This window comes from Neopsephotus bourkii, unplaced genomic scaffold, assembly GCF_033783945.1.
Source record: "Neopsephotus bourkii isolate Nb327-2 ecotype Australia unplaced genomic scaffold, CSIRO-AGI_Nbou_v1 NB_1358, whole genome shotgun sequence".
Taxonomy (NCBI): Eukaryota; Metazoa; Chordata; class Aves; order Psittaciformes; family Psittacidae; genus Neopsephotus; species Neopsephotus bourkii.
Genome location: NW_026901837.1, coordinates 1,868,739 through 1,889,661, shown reverse-complemented (window position 1 = coordinate 1,889,661; position 20,923 = coordinate 1,868,739). Strand labels below are relative to the sequence as shown.

The 20,923-nt window shown below is 37.4% G+C and overlaps 1 protein-coding gene across 3 annotated transcripts in view; it reads left to right on the top strand.

The window, feature by feature from the left end:
• ATG5 (autophagy related 5) overlaps positions 1-20,923 on the top strand; it is a 74,825-nt gene that overhangs the window by 46,362 nt on the left and 7,540 nt on the right. For 2 of the 3 annotated variants that reach the window (XM_061366784.1, XM_061366783.1), the window contains one exon: positions 623-740. In XM_061366784.1, coding sequence (XP_061222768.1) covers positions 623-740 — 118 coding nt within the window. Of the gene's footprint in view, positions 1-622; positions 741-12,621; positions 12,774-20,923 lie in introns of all 3 variants that reach the window. The other variant, XR_009727443.1, reaches the window with a different exon arrangement.

The following is a 20,923-nucleotide window of genomic DNA, read 5'->3' as shown; positions in this document are numbered from 1 at the left end:
GCACAGGAAGACCATGGAGCAGAGATTGCTGGAAACTGCTAAGGCACATGGAAAAGGAGGAGGTGACTGGTGACAGCCCGCATGGCTTCACTAAGAGCAAGTTGTGCCAGACAGATTTGGTAGGCATAAGAATCTAGGTTGCCTGTCAAAGCATGGCACTTTTCTCTCTCTCCTTTTTTGTTGCAGCTGAAATAGTTTGAATTTTTCAGCATAAAATCTACTGGAAAAAAATCACGGGGCTTTAGCTATAATGCTACATGTTTGACATTAAAAGTGCTTAATGTGTTTCTAAAAGGGGAAAGATAAACTATTGTAGAAGGTATTTGATATTTCTTAAAGTATTGCTTTGACTTGGAAAAATATCTAGGCTGGTGTTGAGCTCCTAAGTTGGTGCTCACTGCTTTTTTTTACTTAAGAATGTATTGAAATGTTTTGTTTAAGCAAAACATTTTGTTCTGTTACTCCTGTAACGGAAGGTGGGTTTCTTTGAAATAAAATAAGGAATGCAAATGCAAGATGTTTATTCTGCTGCAATCTCTTGTTCTGTCCTATCTTCTGCCTGTCTCGAATAATATGACGTATTCGCATGGTCCTTAAATTGTTGTTCTTGCTGTTAAACCAGGCAACCACAGAAAGACCTTTTATACAGAAGCTATTTCGACCAATTGCTTCAGGAGGACAGTTGCATACTTTGGGAGATCTGCTAAAAGATGTGTGCCCTAGTGCTATTGACCATGAAGGTACTGTAAAAATAACTTTTGTCCAGTAATGTATTTTTTTCTGTTGATTTATTGTTTGGTTGGTTGGGTTTTGGTTTTGTTGTTTGTTTGGTTTTTTTATATGGGGATTTTGGAGGTAGGACTATGTCTTAGTACCAGTTTTACTCCTTCATGCCCTACAGTGCGCCACACATCACATCGCCTGCAGTGTTTGGAGATGGTAAGGTTGAGTCCTTAGACACTCTTGAAAAATCAATTTCTGGAAGTTTTATTTTAAAATTTGTGTTTGCCTTCACACTGTTCTTAAAAACATTGACCTGTGCTTTCTGCATGTAAAAAAAAGTATTCTTGAAGCAATGTCAACAGAAAATTTAAGTTACCTTTAATTTTATACTGCATAATTTGTTTGTACGCAAAATACCATAATTGATAAAAAATGAAGTTTTTTCAGAATACTTTTTTCTTGTTCAAGCCCATCCTTTAAAAATGTACCAGAAAAGGAAGAGATTATTGTAAGCATGTAATAGTTTATGTATAGTTACTAAGTAATGTTGTGTGACAAGATACCAGTTAGTTCATGTAACTTTATATCATTTGATTCAACATTTGCCAGTCAGTGCTTATTCAGAAAAATAGTATCTGATTTTAGTTAAGCCTCAAAGATTACACCTATTGGAACTCTGATATACTTTTTAAGTGGGATAAATGTAAAAGTTATGTAAATTAAGATAAAATTAATGTGCAAAGTAAGATAAAAATTTATGTGAAACATTTTTTCTTGGTTTTGCTGTTGTCTTGCCAGTACCTGTAAATAGGTAACTGTTTTTCAGTCAGTACCTCACAATATGTTTTGAGAACTATCTGATATTCTAGAGAAGATCTTGGCACAGAATTTACTGATGTAGTATAAGTACCTCTGGACAGTAAAGCACTAAATTTGAAGCCTGCTAAAATCTATAGGATTGCATGCACAGAACTTGTGTAATTCAAAATCAAACACTTGTTGTGGATTTCTTTAAGTATAGTGATCATGGAAATCTACTGAAATCTCAACAGATTTTTTTTTACCCCTGTTTAATACTTGTTAACACATGGAAACAATTTCCAAAAATAACAAAAGTAAGAAAAATATGGAATGATGCTAGCCATGTGTCTATTTTTCCTAAAGCTACTATAAATTTTAGAGCATAATTTTAAGTAATGCTTTCAGCTAACTGTCCAAAAGATAAAGCAAGATACAGATACTTAAACGATAGCACAAGCAAGTTTAAACATCTTTAAGTACTTAAGTGTGAGGATCCTCCTACTACAGACACTAGTGAAAAGGTACGAAGTGAATTTTAAAAAAAAAAGAGCGTAATAAGGATTATGTGTTTTAATTTGAAAGGCAGTCAAGAGCACAAATTAAATGCAAGAAACCCAAAAAGTATTTATGCAAAAAGTTATCCCAGGATATAATGAATGGTCAGTTTTACATGTATTTGTGAAAGCTGCACATGGAGAATGTGCTAGTTACTGCTAGAAATCCTATACTGTTGTCGTGGTTTAAGCCCAGACAGTAACTCAGAACCAAACAGCTGCTCACTCACTACTGCCTTCTTCCTCCACCCACTTCCGGAAGGGGGAGGAAGATGGGGAGGAGAATCAAATGAATGTAACTCCCACAGGTTGAGATAAGAGCAGGCCAGTAACTAAGGTATAACACAAACCACTGCTGCTACCACCAATAATAGTGATAAAGGAAATAACAAGGGAAGAGAATACAACCGCTCACCACCCGCCTACTGATACCCAGCCTGACCTGAGCAGAGGTCTAGTCCTTCCGGGTAACTGACCCCATTTATATACTGGGCATGACGTGCTGTGGTATGGAATACCCCTTTGGCTAGTTTGGATCAGGTGTCCTGTCTCTGCTTCCTCCCGGCTTCCCCTCCTCCCTGGCAGAGCATGAGACTCACAAAGTCCTTGGTCAGAGTAAACGTGACTGAGCAACAACTAAAAACATTGGTGTTATCCACATTGTTCCCAGGCTGAAAGTCAAAACCACAGCACTGCACCAGCTGCTAAGAAGGAGAAAAATGACTGCTACTGCTGAACCCAGGACAGTATCCACCTCTTATTCCATACCATTCACGTCATGCCCAGATCCCACATTTTTCTATGTACTGTTGCTTTTGTCTCATAAACAGGACAACTGTTTACTCAATGGGGGCAAAAAGTCGTGGTTGCTTCTAGGAAAAGAAACTAAAATAGGTACTATCCTTACGCTTAGGAGGAGTAGTTTCAAATTTGGTGGAAGGGTTTCTTTGTATTGGAATATATTTGTCTGTTCCTCTCTAAATCTCTTAAATTTGGCCTAGTTTTCATCTGTAAGATTCTACTAAGCAACTTGCAAACATTAGTTTAATAAATTTGATCCCTCGCATGAGTATGGGCTATCTAGGATTCAGTAGAATTTCTCCTGTATTGCACCTTTGTATTGTTTTGTTGTTCAGTTGCTTCTCTTACATTCTGAGTGTTCTCCTCCTTTTCTGGTAGGTAACAGAAGGAAATACTAGGCTGAGCTAAACACAGAAAATAACATGAAGTCTTGAGGAGATGTGAGAGTAGACTGACACACAGAGCCAGTGGAGGCAGACTGACTGAATTTGGAAGAAAATTACTATCTGTGAGTCATTAAATGTGATGGGGAGAGCAACTATAAACAATGTGGCAGGATGAAAGAGATTGGGGCAAAAGCCAAACCCAGACATAATAAACTGTTAACACCTGGATGAAGTAAGTGGGATAGATGATAAAATGATGAGGGAGGAAAAGCAGCATATTGCATGTGGATCATACACTGGCAAAGTGATTCGGATGGTCTGGAGACCTGTTTGGAGAAAAGAACTGAAGTTGAAAAGAAGGGCAGTTTGCACGGGCAGAATGAGAAGGTGCAGGTGGATAGGTGGTCAGGTGGATCAGGAGACAGAAAAGGGACTGGGGAAAACTTGTTCAGGGTTTGCTGTAGAAGCAGACTGCACTCCAGACAGGAATACAAAGTAGAAAATTAATCATGGTAGCATGGAAAGAAAAAAAGACCGAGGAGATAGATCAGAAAGAGGCAGAACTAGGAAAAGAAAGAAGGATGATACAGAAGGGATCAGACTTCTGGAAAATTACCTGAAAAGATGGATGCCCATGGCAGCAGTGGTTTTTACTGCTGAGGAACATGCACAGGTAAGGATAGGGCCCTTAAGAGGTGTGAAGGGCAGCACTGGTTAGGCTTACCTGCTTCAGTTCATCATACTCTCCTCATTGATGACTTAAGCTTATGGTGACCAGGATGACAACACACCTCATTTAAGTGTTTCCACCCCTAGGGCAGTCAGTTCCAAGTGTACTAGACACCCCTCCAAGGGTGGAATCAGTAAGTGAACTTTGATTATTCTCTTGCTGGCTTAATCTACTCATTCACTCTTCAGATGCAGTGTGCACCATCTTAAGTATTCACACTCTTAATACAGCTTTGAGCTATTAAAGAAAAAAGCTCCACTAACTCAGCAGAATGCATAATGCCACTTCTGAGTTTTGCCTGTAGAAATGTTAGCAACCATAATGAGGGCATACTTCTCCCTTTTCCAGTGAGTAGACTCTCAAAGATCTCAACATGTCTGTGTTGCTGAAGTCTCCATGAAACCCACTCTGTCAACTCATTTTCTTTCTGCTGGTTCAGTGAGAGTTTAACAAACTTCCTCTGTCAATAGATGCTCCACCAGTTCAAAAAGGAGGAGGCTGTAAAGCTGAGTGTTTCTATCCATTTTATGGGCACATGAGAATTTAATTTGCAAGCATTTTTTTTAAACCTGGAAAACTATGCATAAATGTTTTCTTTCTGAAGTAGTTGTATCCATTTGAAGTTGAATTACTTGAAATTTAGGATGTATCAGAGTTGTAGACCACCTGTACAATCCTAATTTCTGTACACATGCACACTGATGATTATGCATACGGTTTAATGACTCTCCACCTCTCTACTCGTTTTGTCTTCTGTGAGACTTCTGTCTTCCTGCACAGGCCAGGCATGTTTTGGTGTCAGGGCTGTGTTGTGAAAAAAACATTATCCTGATTATTGAAATGATGGATGGGTAATTAATGTACTTCAGGAAGTATTGCAGTTTAGGCAACTGAACACTGCCTTTGGGAATTGATTTCAGTTCTTTCTTCCATAGGGAGTTCATTTATATGGGATAGTAGGCAAACTGAGAGTTACAAAACCACCCATTTCATTGAAGAGTGCTGGAAAAATCCAGCAATCAGCGTGAGCATTCTGCTGAACAGCTTGCTCGCTTACACAAGCAAGAGCTTGGGGGCTTTGAGTGTGCAAACACCAGGCACTCTCTGAAGTCAAGTTCTAGGCTTCCCATTATTCCTCTCTGACCCTCCAAAAAATATGTATTTCTGACCATGATGTCTCTTTGACTTCAGTATGTGATCTATAAAATAATAATACAGTCTCCTTCCATGGGATAATCTTGATGAAACAGTTTCTGATGGAAGAATAGTTTTTGGTCAAGACTATTTGAATTTCATATTAAAAATTGCCTTCTTTGGGCCTTTTTTTGCTATCTTCTGATTTTTGGTTTTGTAAGATTAAATTTTTTTACCTACAATTTATATTTATTCTGGTCAAGGCATTAAAATAATCATGTAACAAAATTGTCAAAGGTGTATTAGAAAAAGCTGACAAGCTGTTTTCCACACCTGGATTTTCAGATTTTATGTATTCTTACCAAAGTTTAAATCTACCTAATTTTTCTGAATACAGGAAAAAAAAAATTAGTATCTCGTCAAGGATATGCTTAAGGACACAGTAGATATTATTGAAGCAAGTTGCTCTCAACCTTTTTCACTCTTGTTTTGAAGAAGTAATTTAGATATTTTTTTCTATGAGTGATTTTTTTAACACCCCGTCTTTATGGAATCAACGCATTTGTGACATTGGCTGCATCTTTTTGTCAGTGCAACACAGTCAGTATAGGTTTCTCTTTCTTTCTGTTTTTCTCCATCTGTTCATTTTAATTTTTTTCTCTTTTTCCTCTATGGGTTTCTCTTTTCCAATGACTTTTCATTCAACTGTGGAAGCCTCATGGTAATTGTGGTGGTTGCTTGTCTATGGTGACGTCCGTAACTGAGCTTTGTGCCGTGGGAACACAGAGAATGTATGATTTTCAGACTCAGCATTTGTAGCCATATATGTGAGCTGTTCCTGCTGCCAAATACTTAGGGACCACCACAAAAAGAGAGAGGGAAGGGTTTCAAGAACCACCCACAGTGTCTATATGCCTTTGCTTTAAGAAACATGGATATAATTAAGTCTCTCTTTTAACTGTGCTGAGAAAAAGTATTTCAATGAAAAAATTATTTATATATGTGGATTGAATATATACTTTGATTACCAACTGTTAAAAACATGATGGAAAGAATGTTGTCAGGAGTAGAACAGGTTGAATAGTGGCGTTAAAACACTGATAGTGAAAATGGACTTTGTTAAATATTGTCAGTATTATTTTGGACTGTTATAGACTGTGGATTGCTTTAGATACTGTTACTTAAATTAGCTTATGAAGCTGTTCAAGGGTTTTATTGTTTGCTAAAGTACACTAAAAAATAAGAACTTGAGCAGTTATTATCCCAACCCTTATGTCCCAGTCTCTCCTCAAACTAGTCCTTTGTTCAGATGTGTATATATTATTCTCCTTAACTGTAGAGTGTTAACCTTTCTGGATTGATAGATAGTTTCATCTCCTTAAACTGTTCATTGCGAAGTGATAGATAAAAATTAAAGGCTTTTTGCCATGGGCATTGTTAGACCAAAGAAAAGAGTGACTTCTACTTTTACCTTTTCAGACTACAGGAGCATTAGCTTGACCTCTTTTTTCCTCTTTAGTCACCACAGTGAAGTTGTCAAATAGAGATAGCAGTTTGGAATTTACTTGTCAAAATGCATATCAAACAATTTACACATTCTTAGAGATGATCAGAAAGTGTGAAGAAAAGCAGTACTTTGAATTAGAACAACAACTAAAACCAGTGTAGTTCTTAACTAATGCAATTGCCAAAGTTTTCTCTTGACTACAAAGGGGTACCCTGTTTCTCTAAAACAAGGAGAATTGTTACTTTTATTAGTACCAAGGATCTTTAAGAATAGAGAGTACTTCAGAGAAGATACTCTTTTTTTCACCTTACAGTACTCCTACTACAGTATTGTACAGTACTCTCTTCCAGAAGACTACATTAGAACTGATCTAATATAACTCACTATCATTTTCTGTCTAAATGAGTGTTTGGACAGCAAATGTGTTAAATCAAATGTTTTCTCATTAACGGAGTAGCTTTTCTTTTACCTTGGTGCCTGTTTAGCTGCTTCACAGGCAGCAGTTGTTGTTATATGGCAACAAACAGTAATACCAAGTCATCACAAAAAGTGCATCACCTTGCATTTAATATTGATGCATTTGATTTGTTTAAATTTTTTTTCTTTGCTCTGATCTTCCTGTGTTGACATGAAATTTGGGAAGGAGTAAAGTCCTACTTGACATGTTTAATAAATATAAAAATCAATATTCTCAAACACAAGCTAATCCAGTAATCACTTCCTCTGTATTGCAGCCTACTGTTATCTCTTTTTAATGGATGTTATTATTTGGGCTTTAGTTACTGCAATAATAAATTCTAACTAACACAGCAGTTAATAAATAAAAGACTGACACTTCAGTCTTAAATTTTACAATGGGTAAACTTACACTGTGTATTAGTTTATTTCTTATTTACTGTATTTCCATAATTATTGTTTACTTAAATTCATCTAGAGACTGCATACAATTAAAATAGAACTTGGGAGTTGTATAGATAATACTTAGCTTACTGTACAAAATAGAACTTGTGGTTGTATAGATAATACTTAGTTTGCTCTTCATGGACTACTATTCCTGAACACCTAGAGTCACTGGGAATCCTTACTAGATCATGTGCAATTTCACTTCAGTTTTCAGTGTTTCAAATTAAAACCTTGCAAGTTTTGCAATTTGAGCATATTACATTGTGTTTAGTTCTCAGTTCTGATCGTATCTTGGGCAGGGGAGGTGAGCTTGGTTTTGGTTTTACCTTAAAAAGAAGGCAAGCTGGTCATTTAGGTTTTGGGCAATGATTAAATGATTAGTTACTTCTGATTTTGATCTCAGCATTATTGTAGAGTAGTACTTATTTTTCAGTTCTTTTTCAGCTTGTGTTGATTCATCTTACTTTCTTTCATGTCAGTGGCTCTTACAACTGTTTCCTTACTTTTTTCTGCATCGTGTTTCTTAAGTACCTCTATTTGAGTTATACATAACTTGCTGTCATTTCATTGCCTGCTTTTGCATCTTTTAAAATTGGCTTGCCTTACTTCTTTGACTAAGCTTACCATAATTTGTATAATTATTTTTGTAGTTTTTCAAACTCATTTCAAAAGCTTATTTTGTAGAAGACTAACGTCCTTGTTACTCCAGGAAGTCCAAAATGAAATTGTCCAGTTGCCACCCTTCTCATTCACCATTTTACGTTCTTGAAATTGTACAAAGATCCTTTCCAACCAACAGTCCAAAATCCTAGTTTTACTTCTCAGAGAATGTGCATCATGCAATTTTGAATGACAGATGTCTTTTTTTATGTTAATATGAAACACCCATTCATGAGGACTCCAGTGTTAAAATCAGATTAATATTATTACTATTCATGCTACAGTAAAATAGTCTGACTTTTCCTGTGCTTGTGGATGCCACTTGCACAGACAAAATTTGATCCTTTAACTGAACAGTTCTTGTGTGGTGGAATTGTCAGCAGTAGTTCCAGTTCTAGAAAATTAGACAGTTATTTAAATAACTTGAGAGTTATTGCTATTTATGAGAAGATGTAGTACATTATGGAGGAACAGGCTAAGGTGTAGCGTGATATTGCCTATGGGTCTTTTAGACTGCATAGTTACAGTTTCTATGAAGGTAAGAAAGAGAAGATGTTAAGACCATGTTCTTGCCTGTAAATATAGCATAAGGTGACATAGCTGATGTGGTAGAACACGTTACCTGTGTTCCCGAAACTGCTGAATAACAAAATTCATTATCTGTGCCTGATGGAGATAGCACCAAGGCTATTTTTCATTGCTGTCTAATAACCTCTGTCTTACTGAGATTAGGTAGATCAGGCTGTGTGCTTACAGCAACAGTGTCATTTATGACAGATAAATAAAATTGTTATCTATCTATTGCTGCTACAGAGGTCACACTGCATTTTGCCATGGTTTTACGCATCTGATGATAGGGGTTCCTGTTGTCAGTTAAGGGGCCTTTGTTTCCAGAAGCAGTGATATCAGTTCTGAACTTCAGAGTTTATGAAACTTTAAAAAAAAATGAATAATTCACAGCAATTAAAAAACTTATTTATAGACATTTATTATAGACATATATGAGGTTGCTGTAAAAGAACATTCTAGTATGTTAAACAGTTCATTTAGAAATGGTGACTCATTAGGAGAAGGGGATGAACACAGTATGATCTTGCATAACTGCAGAGCAACAATTGAAAAAGGAAACTGTTGACTTCAACAGAATGCTTTGAAGAAATAAAGGGTTAAAATGATAGAAAACAGAGTTGTTCTGGGGGAGGGAAGGACGTCTTTTCTCTTCCACACCAGAAATTTAAGACATTGTGCATAATGCAAAGATAAAAATTGTATAATGCAGAGGGAAACAGTTTTCTTCCACTGCTATCATGTCTAAACAATTCTGGATACAATTTTGCCAGTGTTGAAGTCTCCATAAAACTTGTTTTGATTTTTGTCTCATGCTTCCTTGAAGATTCAAATGGTAAACATTTGGACATAATGACGCAAACAGTAGGCTATCAATCAATCCCAGTTTTCACAGCATTGTTGTTCATTCAGAAAAGCTGTGTGAACTGACCTCTTTCTACAGCAGTGTCATTAGTTCTTTCAGAAATAAAGCAAGGATCAAAAAGACTTCAGGATTTTTCTCTTAAGACTTGCTGTACTGAATGATTTTGTAAAATTAGTGATCAACTGTTTTCAATTAACTCTCAGCTTTTTTTAATGTATATTCTATGAGAGACTACATATTAATTGTTTTTTGTTCTCCCTCAGTTTTCTGAGCAGGGACTTCCAGTAAATTAGTCAAACAGAAAATTCAACTTAGATTTGCTGTGTAAGGTCCTAATTTTGATACAAGTGACAAGTAATGCAGTAGAAGGAGGTAAATGTATGCATTGTGAATAGTTTTGGAGTGACATGAAATATAGCTGAAATCACTCTGTCTGAAGTCAGAATTATTTGGGCCTGGGGTTTACAATGGGAGCTGCACAGTGGTAAGCCAGTTTAGGAAGCTTTTGCTCCTTATATCTGGCTAGTAAGTCTGACTGTGCTCTCTGCAGGCTGGTCTCTGCTTTTCGATGCTGTAAAGGTACAGCGTTGAAATACTTTTCCAGGCCACCTACATTTAGAAATAAAACTAGCCATGATCAGTTTTAGGCAGTTTTACCCACACTTTCATCCCAGATGGATATGACAGTATTGTGCAAGGTTACAGGTCTTGCTTGTAGTGTGTAGGCATACTAAAAGACAATTAAAAGCTCAGTAGTGATGTGAATGCTACTCTACTGACTTCTGTGCTATGGCAGTCATCTTGCAGGTCAGAACTGAACTTCAGACTACTGCTTAAGCTGTTCCACCCTCCTTGTGTCCTTGACTTGGTGGTGCTCTCCAAGTCAGAGCAGGTCATTATGTACGTCTCCTTTTTGGTGTGAGTCATTATTTGTGCCTGTTATTTTTTTCTTAACCAGGCTGTCTGCTTGGATTATCTTTCTGCATCTGCCTCTCATCTGTCTGACTTCTGACTTTTGGATTTTAATTTTTTTATACCCCCAACCCCCTTCACCCCCCAGCCTGCCCCAGTTGCTGCCTGGTTTTTGTTGGGGTTTTTTTGTTCTTAAGTTGTAATGGAAAGACATATTTTCCGAGTTAAAATTGCAAGGGGTAGAAGTCCCAAGGTTGTCTTGACATTATAGAATTAATAGTCATGAGTACAGAATTTATTAGTAATATATATATATAATTAATTAATTTGTCCTGACTACACAGAAGGGTGCAAGTAATCTGAGGGTTAATAGTGTGGCAGCTGTGCTGTTTATATGTTTGTTTTTGTTAGCCATCTTGATTTCCTGACAAACTCTTTGCATAACCAAAGAGGCTGTTCTGGCTTGCTTACTCCCAGAAGAAGAGACGTGATCTTTCTGCATAGAATTCTCAGGAAACAGCAAGCATATCTTGGTTTACCTCAATTGAGTATACAAGGATTATCTGTTTGGTAACTAGTAACCCCTCTGCCCCTTTCCTAGTGGCAAAGGGAATGAAATTTAACAAGTCCAAATGCTGTACCCTATACTTAGGATGGAGTAATGCTGGGCAAAGGTATGAAATGGGAGCAGAGTGTCTGGCAAGTAGCCCTGTAGAGAGGGATTGGGGATTGCTGGTCAACAGCAAGCTCAATATGGGGCAGCAGTGTGCCCTGGCAGCCAAGAGAGCAAACCACATCTTTGCGGGCATCAAATACAGTATAATTAGCCAGTCAAAAGAGGGGATTATCCCACTGCATTCGGTATTGGCATGGCCTCACCTGGAATACTGTGTGCAGTTCTGGCCCCATCAATAAAGAAGGTGAAGGTCCGTGAATGTGTCCAGAGGAGCTGTTGACAAGTCTGGAAGGATCTGGAAGGAATGTCTTATAAGGGACCAGTTAAGGACTTTGGGCTTGTCTAGTTTGGAGAAAAGGAGACTAAGGGGCAACCTGGTTGTTCTCTACAGCTTCCTGAGGAGGTGGAGAGGGAGGTGCTGAGCTCTTCTTCATGGTACCCAGTGATGGGACATGTGGAAATGGCTCAAAGCTGCAACAGGGAAGCATTTCTTCACTAAGTGGGTGGTCAAATGCTGGAAGAGGCTTCCCAGAGAGGCAGTTGATACCCCAAGCCTGCCAGTGTTGAAGAGTACTTGGACAATGCCCTTAATAACATGCTTTAAGTTTTGGTCAGCCCTGAATTGGACTGGCAGTTAGACTTGGTAATCATTGTAGGTCCCTTCCAACTGAAACATACTGTTCGAGTCTAGTCTGCCTTCTTCCATCTAGCAACTTCCCTAATATCACAGGAGCAATGTGCTTTTTTTTCTAAGTCACTTTGTGACTTAGAAGTGCTTTCTGGTCATGCACACGCATTCACATTCAAAAGAGTAGAATATAGGAAGAGGTACAGCAAATAGGGAAATAATCCTGTTTCTTAGACAAGTCTTTGTAAATTTGTTCAGCTTCAGCTAAATTCATTTTGTCAGCCACCTAATAAGTTTTATTAATATCAGACTCCAGACTATTCTCCAAATTTGTCAGAAGGCAAGTGATTTTATTCAGGCACAACAAACTTTTATGTCTATAACAGTAGTAGTATGAAGTGGAGAAAATCAAGTCCTCCACAGAGCAAAATTTATTATTTTTTTTTTTAACATAGCTTATTCTGTTTGGAAGTCACAAGCCTGCACTTCTGAAATTCTCTGCAGAAGGAAAGTGGTATATTTCATCCTAGAGCAATCTGCTTCAAGGACTGCAATAGAGCTGCACTTCCTGCGCGTATGAGCGTGCTACCCCAGGTCCTGGATAGAATGCTGTGAATCTGAAAATCAGACATTTTCTTCATTTCTTTTTCTGATTGTAGAAAATTACTAGAAATTGGGCAAGTTACCTCTCAGTAATCTGCCATGCATATCCTGACAAAATGTTTTGCTTGTGGTGAATTTTCAGTTTTAAAAGGTATATTTTTTGTGTTTTAGGAGGAGACCTCAGGTTCTTTATGCACTGTATGGATATTGCAGTGCATTCCCACAGAATTTATCACTTAGACAAAAGATGAGTGAAGAGACAAAAAGGAAGGAGAAATTAGAGGCACAGAGGGGTGATGTGGCTTGCACCTGGTCACACTGAGGTCAGTAACAGAGTTAAGAATTGGATTTTTTTTTTGAATCCTGGTCTAAATCAGTGTGTTTCACCCCAAGGAGATCAAAGAGGTCAGTCAGTATGACTGAGCCATCAAAAACACAAAGAGTATAGACTTACAGGATATTTTTTTATGGTTAGTTTCATAGAAAATGTGAGAATATTCTGAAATCACTTTGTTTGTTTGTTTTTAGAGGTTTTTTTTCTTTTTAGTAGGGTTCATCATCCTATTAATGTTCATGTGTTGTATAATCACTGGTACCTTTAGTGTTGTAACTGGTACAGGTGTAACTGAAGATTTTAATGGCTCTAGCAAAGCTTTCAGGAGATAGCAGTAAACCTCTGTGACGACTTGCAACATGAAGTTCTCAACCAGGACACTGCAGTGCACAGCCAGATTTAGACATTGTGGTGTCAGTGGTTTTATTTTTTTCTAGTAAACAAAAGGAGGGCTAGAACATGTGTTGGTTGTGCTGTATGACTATTAGCAGTTCTCTGGCATAATTTTGACCTAGGCCAATTAATACTCTTCCTGAAAATTTGAGCTGTGTTCATGGATTAACAGTCTGGGGTCTACTGTCAGTAAGCAATATGGAGGGGGAGATGATTTAGCTGAATAGGCACTTGCCCTGAGGTCCAGAGAGTGGCTTCTGGTCCATCTTATGACCTACATCTATACCTTTAAATTAGACATAGGTACTTTATCATAAGGGGTAGATTGAGCAAAAGCATTCCCATCTTCCTTACTTCTCTCTTGCAGTATTGTTCTATTCTGCCTTGATGTGTGTAGGTACAAACTGATTTTCCCAGGAGATAAATATCTTGTAAGGCTAAGAAGAAAAGAACCTGCAAAACTAAAGGACCTACAGATGGAAGTGGGAGAAAAGTAGCAGCCACGTCAATAATGAAAAGCAGAGTTATCTACTAATAAACACTTTTGACTGTCTTTCTTCTCTAAGATTCAGCAGCACTTGCTAATAGTAGCTGTCCCATTTTTTTTTTTGATACCTCATTCTAATGAGAGATTTTGATACCTTCACATTCAGTGGACAAATTGTACTATCTTATTTGGCACCTGTAGCTATTTGAAGAATATTTGTGAGAAAGTAGAGGTAAAACTGCTCCTTATGTCAAAGCCAGTCTTATGCAGTGGCTTGGTATGTACACAGAGGTGCTGTAGTCTTTAAAGATTTGAATGCCTGTTGTGTTCTTGGCCTTTGTCCTGATGGTATCATCGCCAGACTTAACATGACAAAATGCAGTGGGTCTGTACACTTTGGGAAATTTTGCTAAGTCCAGTATCTTGATGCAAACTGTTAGTCACTGGCAAATTAAGCAAAGCAGCCAGATATATGGACCAGATACACAAATAGATACTATTCTGCCACATGAGATGTTGAGAATCAGTTTCCCCAGGTTGAAGGAAGGATAGTTGCAAAGCCAGCTCTCTAAAACTGCAAACTAATACAGCAAAATTAGCTGTAACTCATTTCAGAGCTATGTACCTGCAGTGTATTGTTCACATAGCTAATGATTCCTATAATGTTGCCAACTAATTAATGATATTAGCTTAGCAAATTCTGTTTGTAAATGATGTATATGTGTGTTTTAAGTTTTATGGATCTACTTTTCTGCTGTAAAGTGAAAAAATACTTTCTGAACTCTAAAAAAAAAATGCTTGTTATTAGCCAAGCTGTTGTTAAAGATAAGATGATTATCTGTCAGTTTTGAAGCTAACTCTTAGGTTGGTTTTTTTTTTTAATTAAAATGAACTTTTGATGAAAATTCACTTCCAAACGTAACACTGAACTGTTGGGGGGGGGATTTATTTATTTATTATTTTGTTTGAAGTTACTATTCAGGCTAAAGAGCCCTTCAGATGTTCCATTACCCATTTATTTGCTTCTTTCCTGAAGAAAGTTTTTTCAGGACTAAATTCTTTAATTGTACTTTGGTGGAGATCTCTAAATACTTTAATCTACTATCTGTTCAAAAGAAGGTACAGTACATGTGCAGAAAAAGATATTTCATGTGTGCAAACTCTATTGCCTGCTCGTTAAAGAATTTATTTTTCAATGAGTAAGGGCCCGGAAGAAGCTAATGTAAGTATTTTAGCAAGGGTTTGTATTTCTCTGATAAACAGCACTCCCCTTCTGTTTGTGATCACAGGATGAAAGCTCTCTAAGCTTGTATATGTACATTTTTACTGCTACATCATGTAGTGTGTTCTTAAGATTGAGATCTCATTCCCCAGGAAGCATTTCTGTCTAAGATTAATTGCCCTTTTAAAATCGGTGTTTGATGTATTCCTTTGGCTATATCCTGACTCACTTTAACCCTCTTTGACCTGACCCCACTGACTATTACCGCCATGGCTGAAGCAGAAATCCTTCAGCTTGATGTATGCAGTACAGACTTGAGCCTGCGGTTTTTCACATCGATGGATTCAATTAGCTGAGTTTTTACTGATCAGCTTAACAGAGGTTGAAGAATTTATCAGATGTGGAACAAAACTGTCTGTTACTTTGGGGTTAATCGAATAGCTCATCTCCATTTTCATGTTTAGTTTTCTTGTGAAGGTGTTTGCTTTGTTAAGTATCATAATAATATTACTGGAAAGAGCATTTTAAAGGAAAAAAAAGGCAAAACCAGTTTCTTTTTCTCCAGTTAAATGGGAGAAGGTGCAAAACATGCATGAGCAACCATTAAGCCTTTGATGTGTACATGTCGCTTATCACTTTTTGGGCAAATGTTTTAAGATTGTAATTATGTCCAAATGTCTACTTTTGAATTTGATTTATTAAACTGGGCAGGTTAACAATTAGCGTTATGGCTTGATGAAAATAAGTAAATGTTGTTGGTCTTTTCTGTACTGATAACGATTTTGCAGCAACAGTAATTCTTCTTTGCTTTGCCTTACTAGGAGTAGTTCATCATTTGATTAGCTGAAAAGTTCATTCTAATAAGTTGGACAGCCATTAGAATTGAAGAATATTTGCAGGCATGATGTGAATTATAGTAACTCGAAAATGAAGTAAAATAGAGGTTGAAAGTTCAAGAATGCCATTAAAAACCTTTAAAAGTGTATGAATGTGCATATGCATGGGGAATATTTAATACGATTATATAGAGAATTTGCTATTTGCTTGGCATGATAGTATTTTGAAAACAATGACATAAAAGTTCTCACAAACTATGAACAACGAGGTCTTTTACAGCAAATTGATTTGCTTTATACCAGTCTTTGTAGAGAAAAACCTTTCTCTTTTTTTTTTTTTTCCTTTTTTCTTTGTTTTAAAAAACCATAATGATAAAGTTTATTTCCCTGGCTGTATACAGAGCCTTAATTTCTGAAGGTCACTTCTACTTGTTGTAGACAGTTTAGAGGGAAGGGAAACCTCAAATCTAATTAAGGGCATGGTGCATGAAAGGGTTAACTTATTGTAAGTCAAGATGCCTGCTATTTAAAAAAGCTACACAACTCCTAAAAGTGATTTAGCTTTCCCTCAACAATGAAAAACATATCATGGATGAGTTGGGCTCAATTTGTCATGCATTTAAGTGCTTATCTTTTAATGCACACCTTGTCTCTTCCTTGTGTATATAAATGTGTTGTGTGCTTGCTTGTTATGTGGAGCAGCAGCATGATTTACATTGAACTTTGCCACATTGTTCACGTGTGCATAGCCAAATGTAAATGTATTGCTGAAAACTGTGTTGTAAGTTTCACTTGGTAACTCCAGTCTTTTATAAGCTAGCACAGATTTATTGCTGGTTTAGGGCTGAGGTACTGATGCTAAGGAAGATGGGATGTAAGAGTATTTCCTGGGAATTTTGTCTTATAATTTTTATTCTATTTTATTTTTTTCTGTCTGAAGCTAGATGTTTGACAGGAAGCATCTTAGACATGGTCATTTTGAGGTCTTCTAAAACCTTTGAGCTACTAAAATGTTAGATGTTTAAGAAAGCATTTTAGGGTTCTGTCATAAATTAGTTTAGGACTTATTACAACAACCCCATATAAAGCTTCTATTAAATATTAAAAATAATCTTAAAAAACCCTAACAAAGTTTAAGTAAAACTTTTCTTAGCTGCATGAGCTCTTTTACAGAAGGAAAAATCTCCTTGGTCATCTTAGTACTCCTGTCAGTAGTTAACTGCTTTGGACTGCATGAAGAATTGTTAAAAACGGTCTGCTCAGGCATCATGGACTTACTGGTGTTTGCAGCCAACTTTGTTTCCCTAAAATCTTTTTCAGTGGAACACAAAAAGTTTGTTATGTACTTTCTGGCTAGTATGAAATCTAAGGTGCTCCAAAGTGTAATAAACTTTCTTCTGGTGATTAGTTTAGGCCATGTTTTTTATTACACTTGAAAAATATGGCTGTCTAAACTGAGGGCAGACTTGAGGTAAAAGATGGCAGGAAATAATGAGAGAGGAAAAATTGCATGGAGGAGGAAGTGATGCATTGGGGTGATGCCAAGTATTTGATTTGCTCCCAATGTTTAATGATACTTAATGTAGATTGCAGTGTTGCGTATTTATCTACTTTCATTTTGAAGGTAGAGAAAGCTAGCACTGTGCTGGAGCAAAATCCAGAGGCTCTAATCGTACTAAGAACTGTGATAAAGAAACTTTTCCCTTCTCCTTTAATTCAGAAATGTTTAAACTCAAATAAGAGATGTTTATGCCACAAGATCATGTAGAGATCAGCCAACTGCCTGTGTTAAAACCATGTAAAGAAATATAACAGTAATTACAGTTAAATCAGTGAATTTGCACTTCATTACAGTATCGCAATAGAGGAATACTTGAGATATCTTGCCTGGTGTTTGTGTACTCCACAAGAAGAGAGTTCAGGAGGTTGATACAGGTCTAATTCTATCATGGCATTTTGGACTAAGAAACAGTAGTCCTTATGAGGGGCTCTCGTAAGATGACATCAAGGTGCTATAAGGGTGAAACTGAGACACATAATAGGAGTGACAAAACACTCCGGAATGGAGAGAGATTGATGTTTTGAACTGTTTATTTTTGTGAAGAATTTTTAAAAGTCAAAATAACAAGATAGAGAAGATAGGTTAAGCACCCTCGTTCTGTTATCTGTAAGGAGTTCTTCAGTAAGCTTACTAACAATAACAGCTCTTTTACAAGAGATCTGTTAGCAAAACACAAAGTTGTGGATTTTATTTGCTATTACTTGCCTTTGAGGCCAGAAACTTGTCACAGTTAAAAGTTCTCAGGGATAACTGTGTAGATATCGAGAATATCCAGAGCTGAGAAAATACATTTAGGAAATCCGTGACCTTCAGTTTCAGCCACTGAACCCATGTTATATTCAATGGTTAAAACGAGAGATTCTCTTGTTGCAGCCAGTTGACCAGATCTACCTGATTGTTTATTCATATTGGGCATTTGGATTATATCCAGGAATTGAAGTTCTTATTCTCCAAACCACATATTGTGTTTGGAACAATGTTTATTCCAGATACAGAATTGTTTAGAGGAAAAAGAGTTGTTCTGAATGATGCACTGACCATGTATTTCTGTGTGCAAGTTCTTTGCCTGAAATCAGCATCAGTGGCTTTCCTCAGGGCTGTCAGGATATGTAGGCAGAAAGGAAAGTCAGGCCTGCGCTTTCGTGTCACATATCAGTCTCTAAATTTTTGAGGTCAGAGGAACCTTTTGTTGTGGCTAGGCTCTTTTAGAGTCAGCTTTGCAGAACTTTCTGTGTGTTCTTGCTCTTGGTAAAAGGATACTGAATGGTGTATCTTGCAGATTGTGATCCAGTGTATCATCTGTGTTTCTGTTTAAACTGATAATTATTCCAAATTAGGTGAGAGGAAAGAAGTAAGGATTTTGGTTGTTTATGTGCAATTAAAGTGAGGCGAAAAGTATCCTAAGGTTGCTATGGAAAATGAGTCACTTCCAGCAATGGAGCCTAGTAATGTCATAGGCAAGATCCTTTTTGTGGTAGGGTGGAATTCTCCGAAAAGTGAGGAAAGCCTGGGATACGATGGCTGGAACAGGCTAGCGTGAAGCTTCTGGAAACTCATCTTAAGATTTTATTCCTATTCTAAAAAATGTAACTAAAAATACCCTGCTTAATAGAACATGTAGTAGCTTTTGACCTTTGAGCTGTCATTTCTTAAATATAAAATATTTTGTATCAGTAAAGGCAACTTAAGTATTCACTGCTGAAGTATTTGTACTGAGCTCTTTCAAAGAGCAAGGGGTCATTTGACCAAGAGATTTGACCAAGCTCAACTTGTATGTACTTCCCATAAAATCGCATAGGTATTGAGCGCCTGTTTGTACTCAGCAAGTAAGATTTCTTTAAAATACAAGTTTGGTTTCCTATTTGAGACCTTTGTATGTCAGCTCAATGTCCAGCTGTGGAGACCAGTAACGAGTGGTGTCCCTCAGGGATCGGTGTTGGGACCGGTCTTGTTTAACATTTTTGTTGCTGACATGGACAGTGGGATTGAGTGCGCCCTCAGCAAGTTTGCCAATGACACCAAGCTGTGTGGTTCGGTTGATACGCTGGAGGGAAGGAATGCCATCCAGAGGGACCTTGACACGATTGAGAGGTGGGCCAATGCCAACTTCATGAAGTTCAACCAAGCAACGTGCTATGTCCTGTGCCTGGATCGGGGCAATCCCAGGCACAGCTATCTGTGAATTTTATGGATATTTCATGTACCACAAAAAATGTGATTTTTATGGTACTTGCAATGAAAATAATTGTGAAGCTTGTTTTGTGGTAAATGGTATCCAGTGCTAGTTTCAGTGCTAGCGTTTGAAAGATTTTTACATCCCTGCATCACATTGAACTATTACTGACAATATTGAGGGTTTGGGTTTTTTAGAGATGTTACCTACTTAAAAGTGCAAAAAGTGAAGTATGTTCATCAGGTATTTGTTTATTTATATTCTACTACTGGTGCAGAATCCACTGGAGTGCACCCTCTCTAGACTATGAGGCTTGTCTGGGGCTGCTCTTCTCTTGTATGCCCTAGAATATCCAACCTGATATGCCTAGAGAGGGGAAAGATAACTTCAGCCACTCTCTAGTTCTTTCTTACCACCTGTGGTTACAGGTGAGAATATAGTTTTTGAATTTGCTTGCTAACATAGTACAGGCTTTGTAAATAATGATCCCTAGTTTTATGTGTTCCTCTGTGCTATACCAGAAGTCTAGCTTTCAGGAGGGAAATTTTCACCTTTGCTTGCCAGGGATTTATCCCCTGCCAGCTTTTCCTTTAGGCTTTAAAAATTGAGTCAGCAATATCTGTCAGTAACAAACTTGGTTGCGTCTACACGTGAAATACATTACTGAAAGCTATGCATCTGTAAGTAATTTTCTAAGATATCCTAAGGGGATAGATTAATATCTTCCCTGTGAAGATACTGCTATGCCTCTTCAGATTTGGAGATGTCCTAGGCACTAATTGCTGAGTGCCCACGGTCAAGGAGTGCTCTGCCTGCTTCAGGGTACGTGCACCTAAAGGCCTGTTCTCCTACCTGGTAATCTGAGTTGCTGGAGAGGTGTGAAGGAAAGCAGCTGCAACACAGCCTCAAAAGGAGAACTCCATTCCTTGTGACGCTGACCTAAGTTGAGTTTTCATACAGTGTCTTATAACATGTCAGGAATACCTTTAGTATCATCTAATCCAGAACATATGATATATTCTCAAGATAAGCAAGCAAATATTTATGGCCCACTTCACAACTGAAAAAGCTAGAAGCTACAATTGTTACATTATTCATAAGGCTGCTACTGTATGACACTTTCCTTGGATACATTTATTCCTTATGTTTTATATTATCCTTGTCCCATACAGTCTTGTGGCCCTCTATCATGCAAGAAGTGAATTGTTTGTTCCTGGTTTGGAAATAAAGGCTTTTATTTCCTTTTTAGGGTTTTAAAGCTAATTTTGTAAGTGGTGATGCCCTGAGTAAGAAACTGTGGTTCCTCTCTTGTCCATTTTGATGACTACAGGCAGGTTCTAGGACTTGCTGTGCAGAGGACAGTGCATAGGAAGGACTCTAATTGAAGTACTCCAGGGCTGTTTTTTCTAAATCCTGAATGTCTTCTATCGTCTATCAGCAAAAGAATTTAAGCCAGCTAAATTGCCC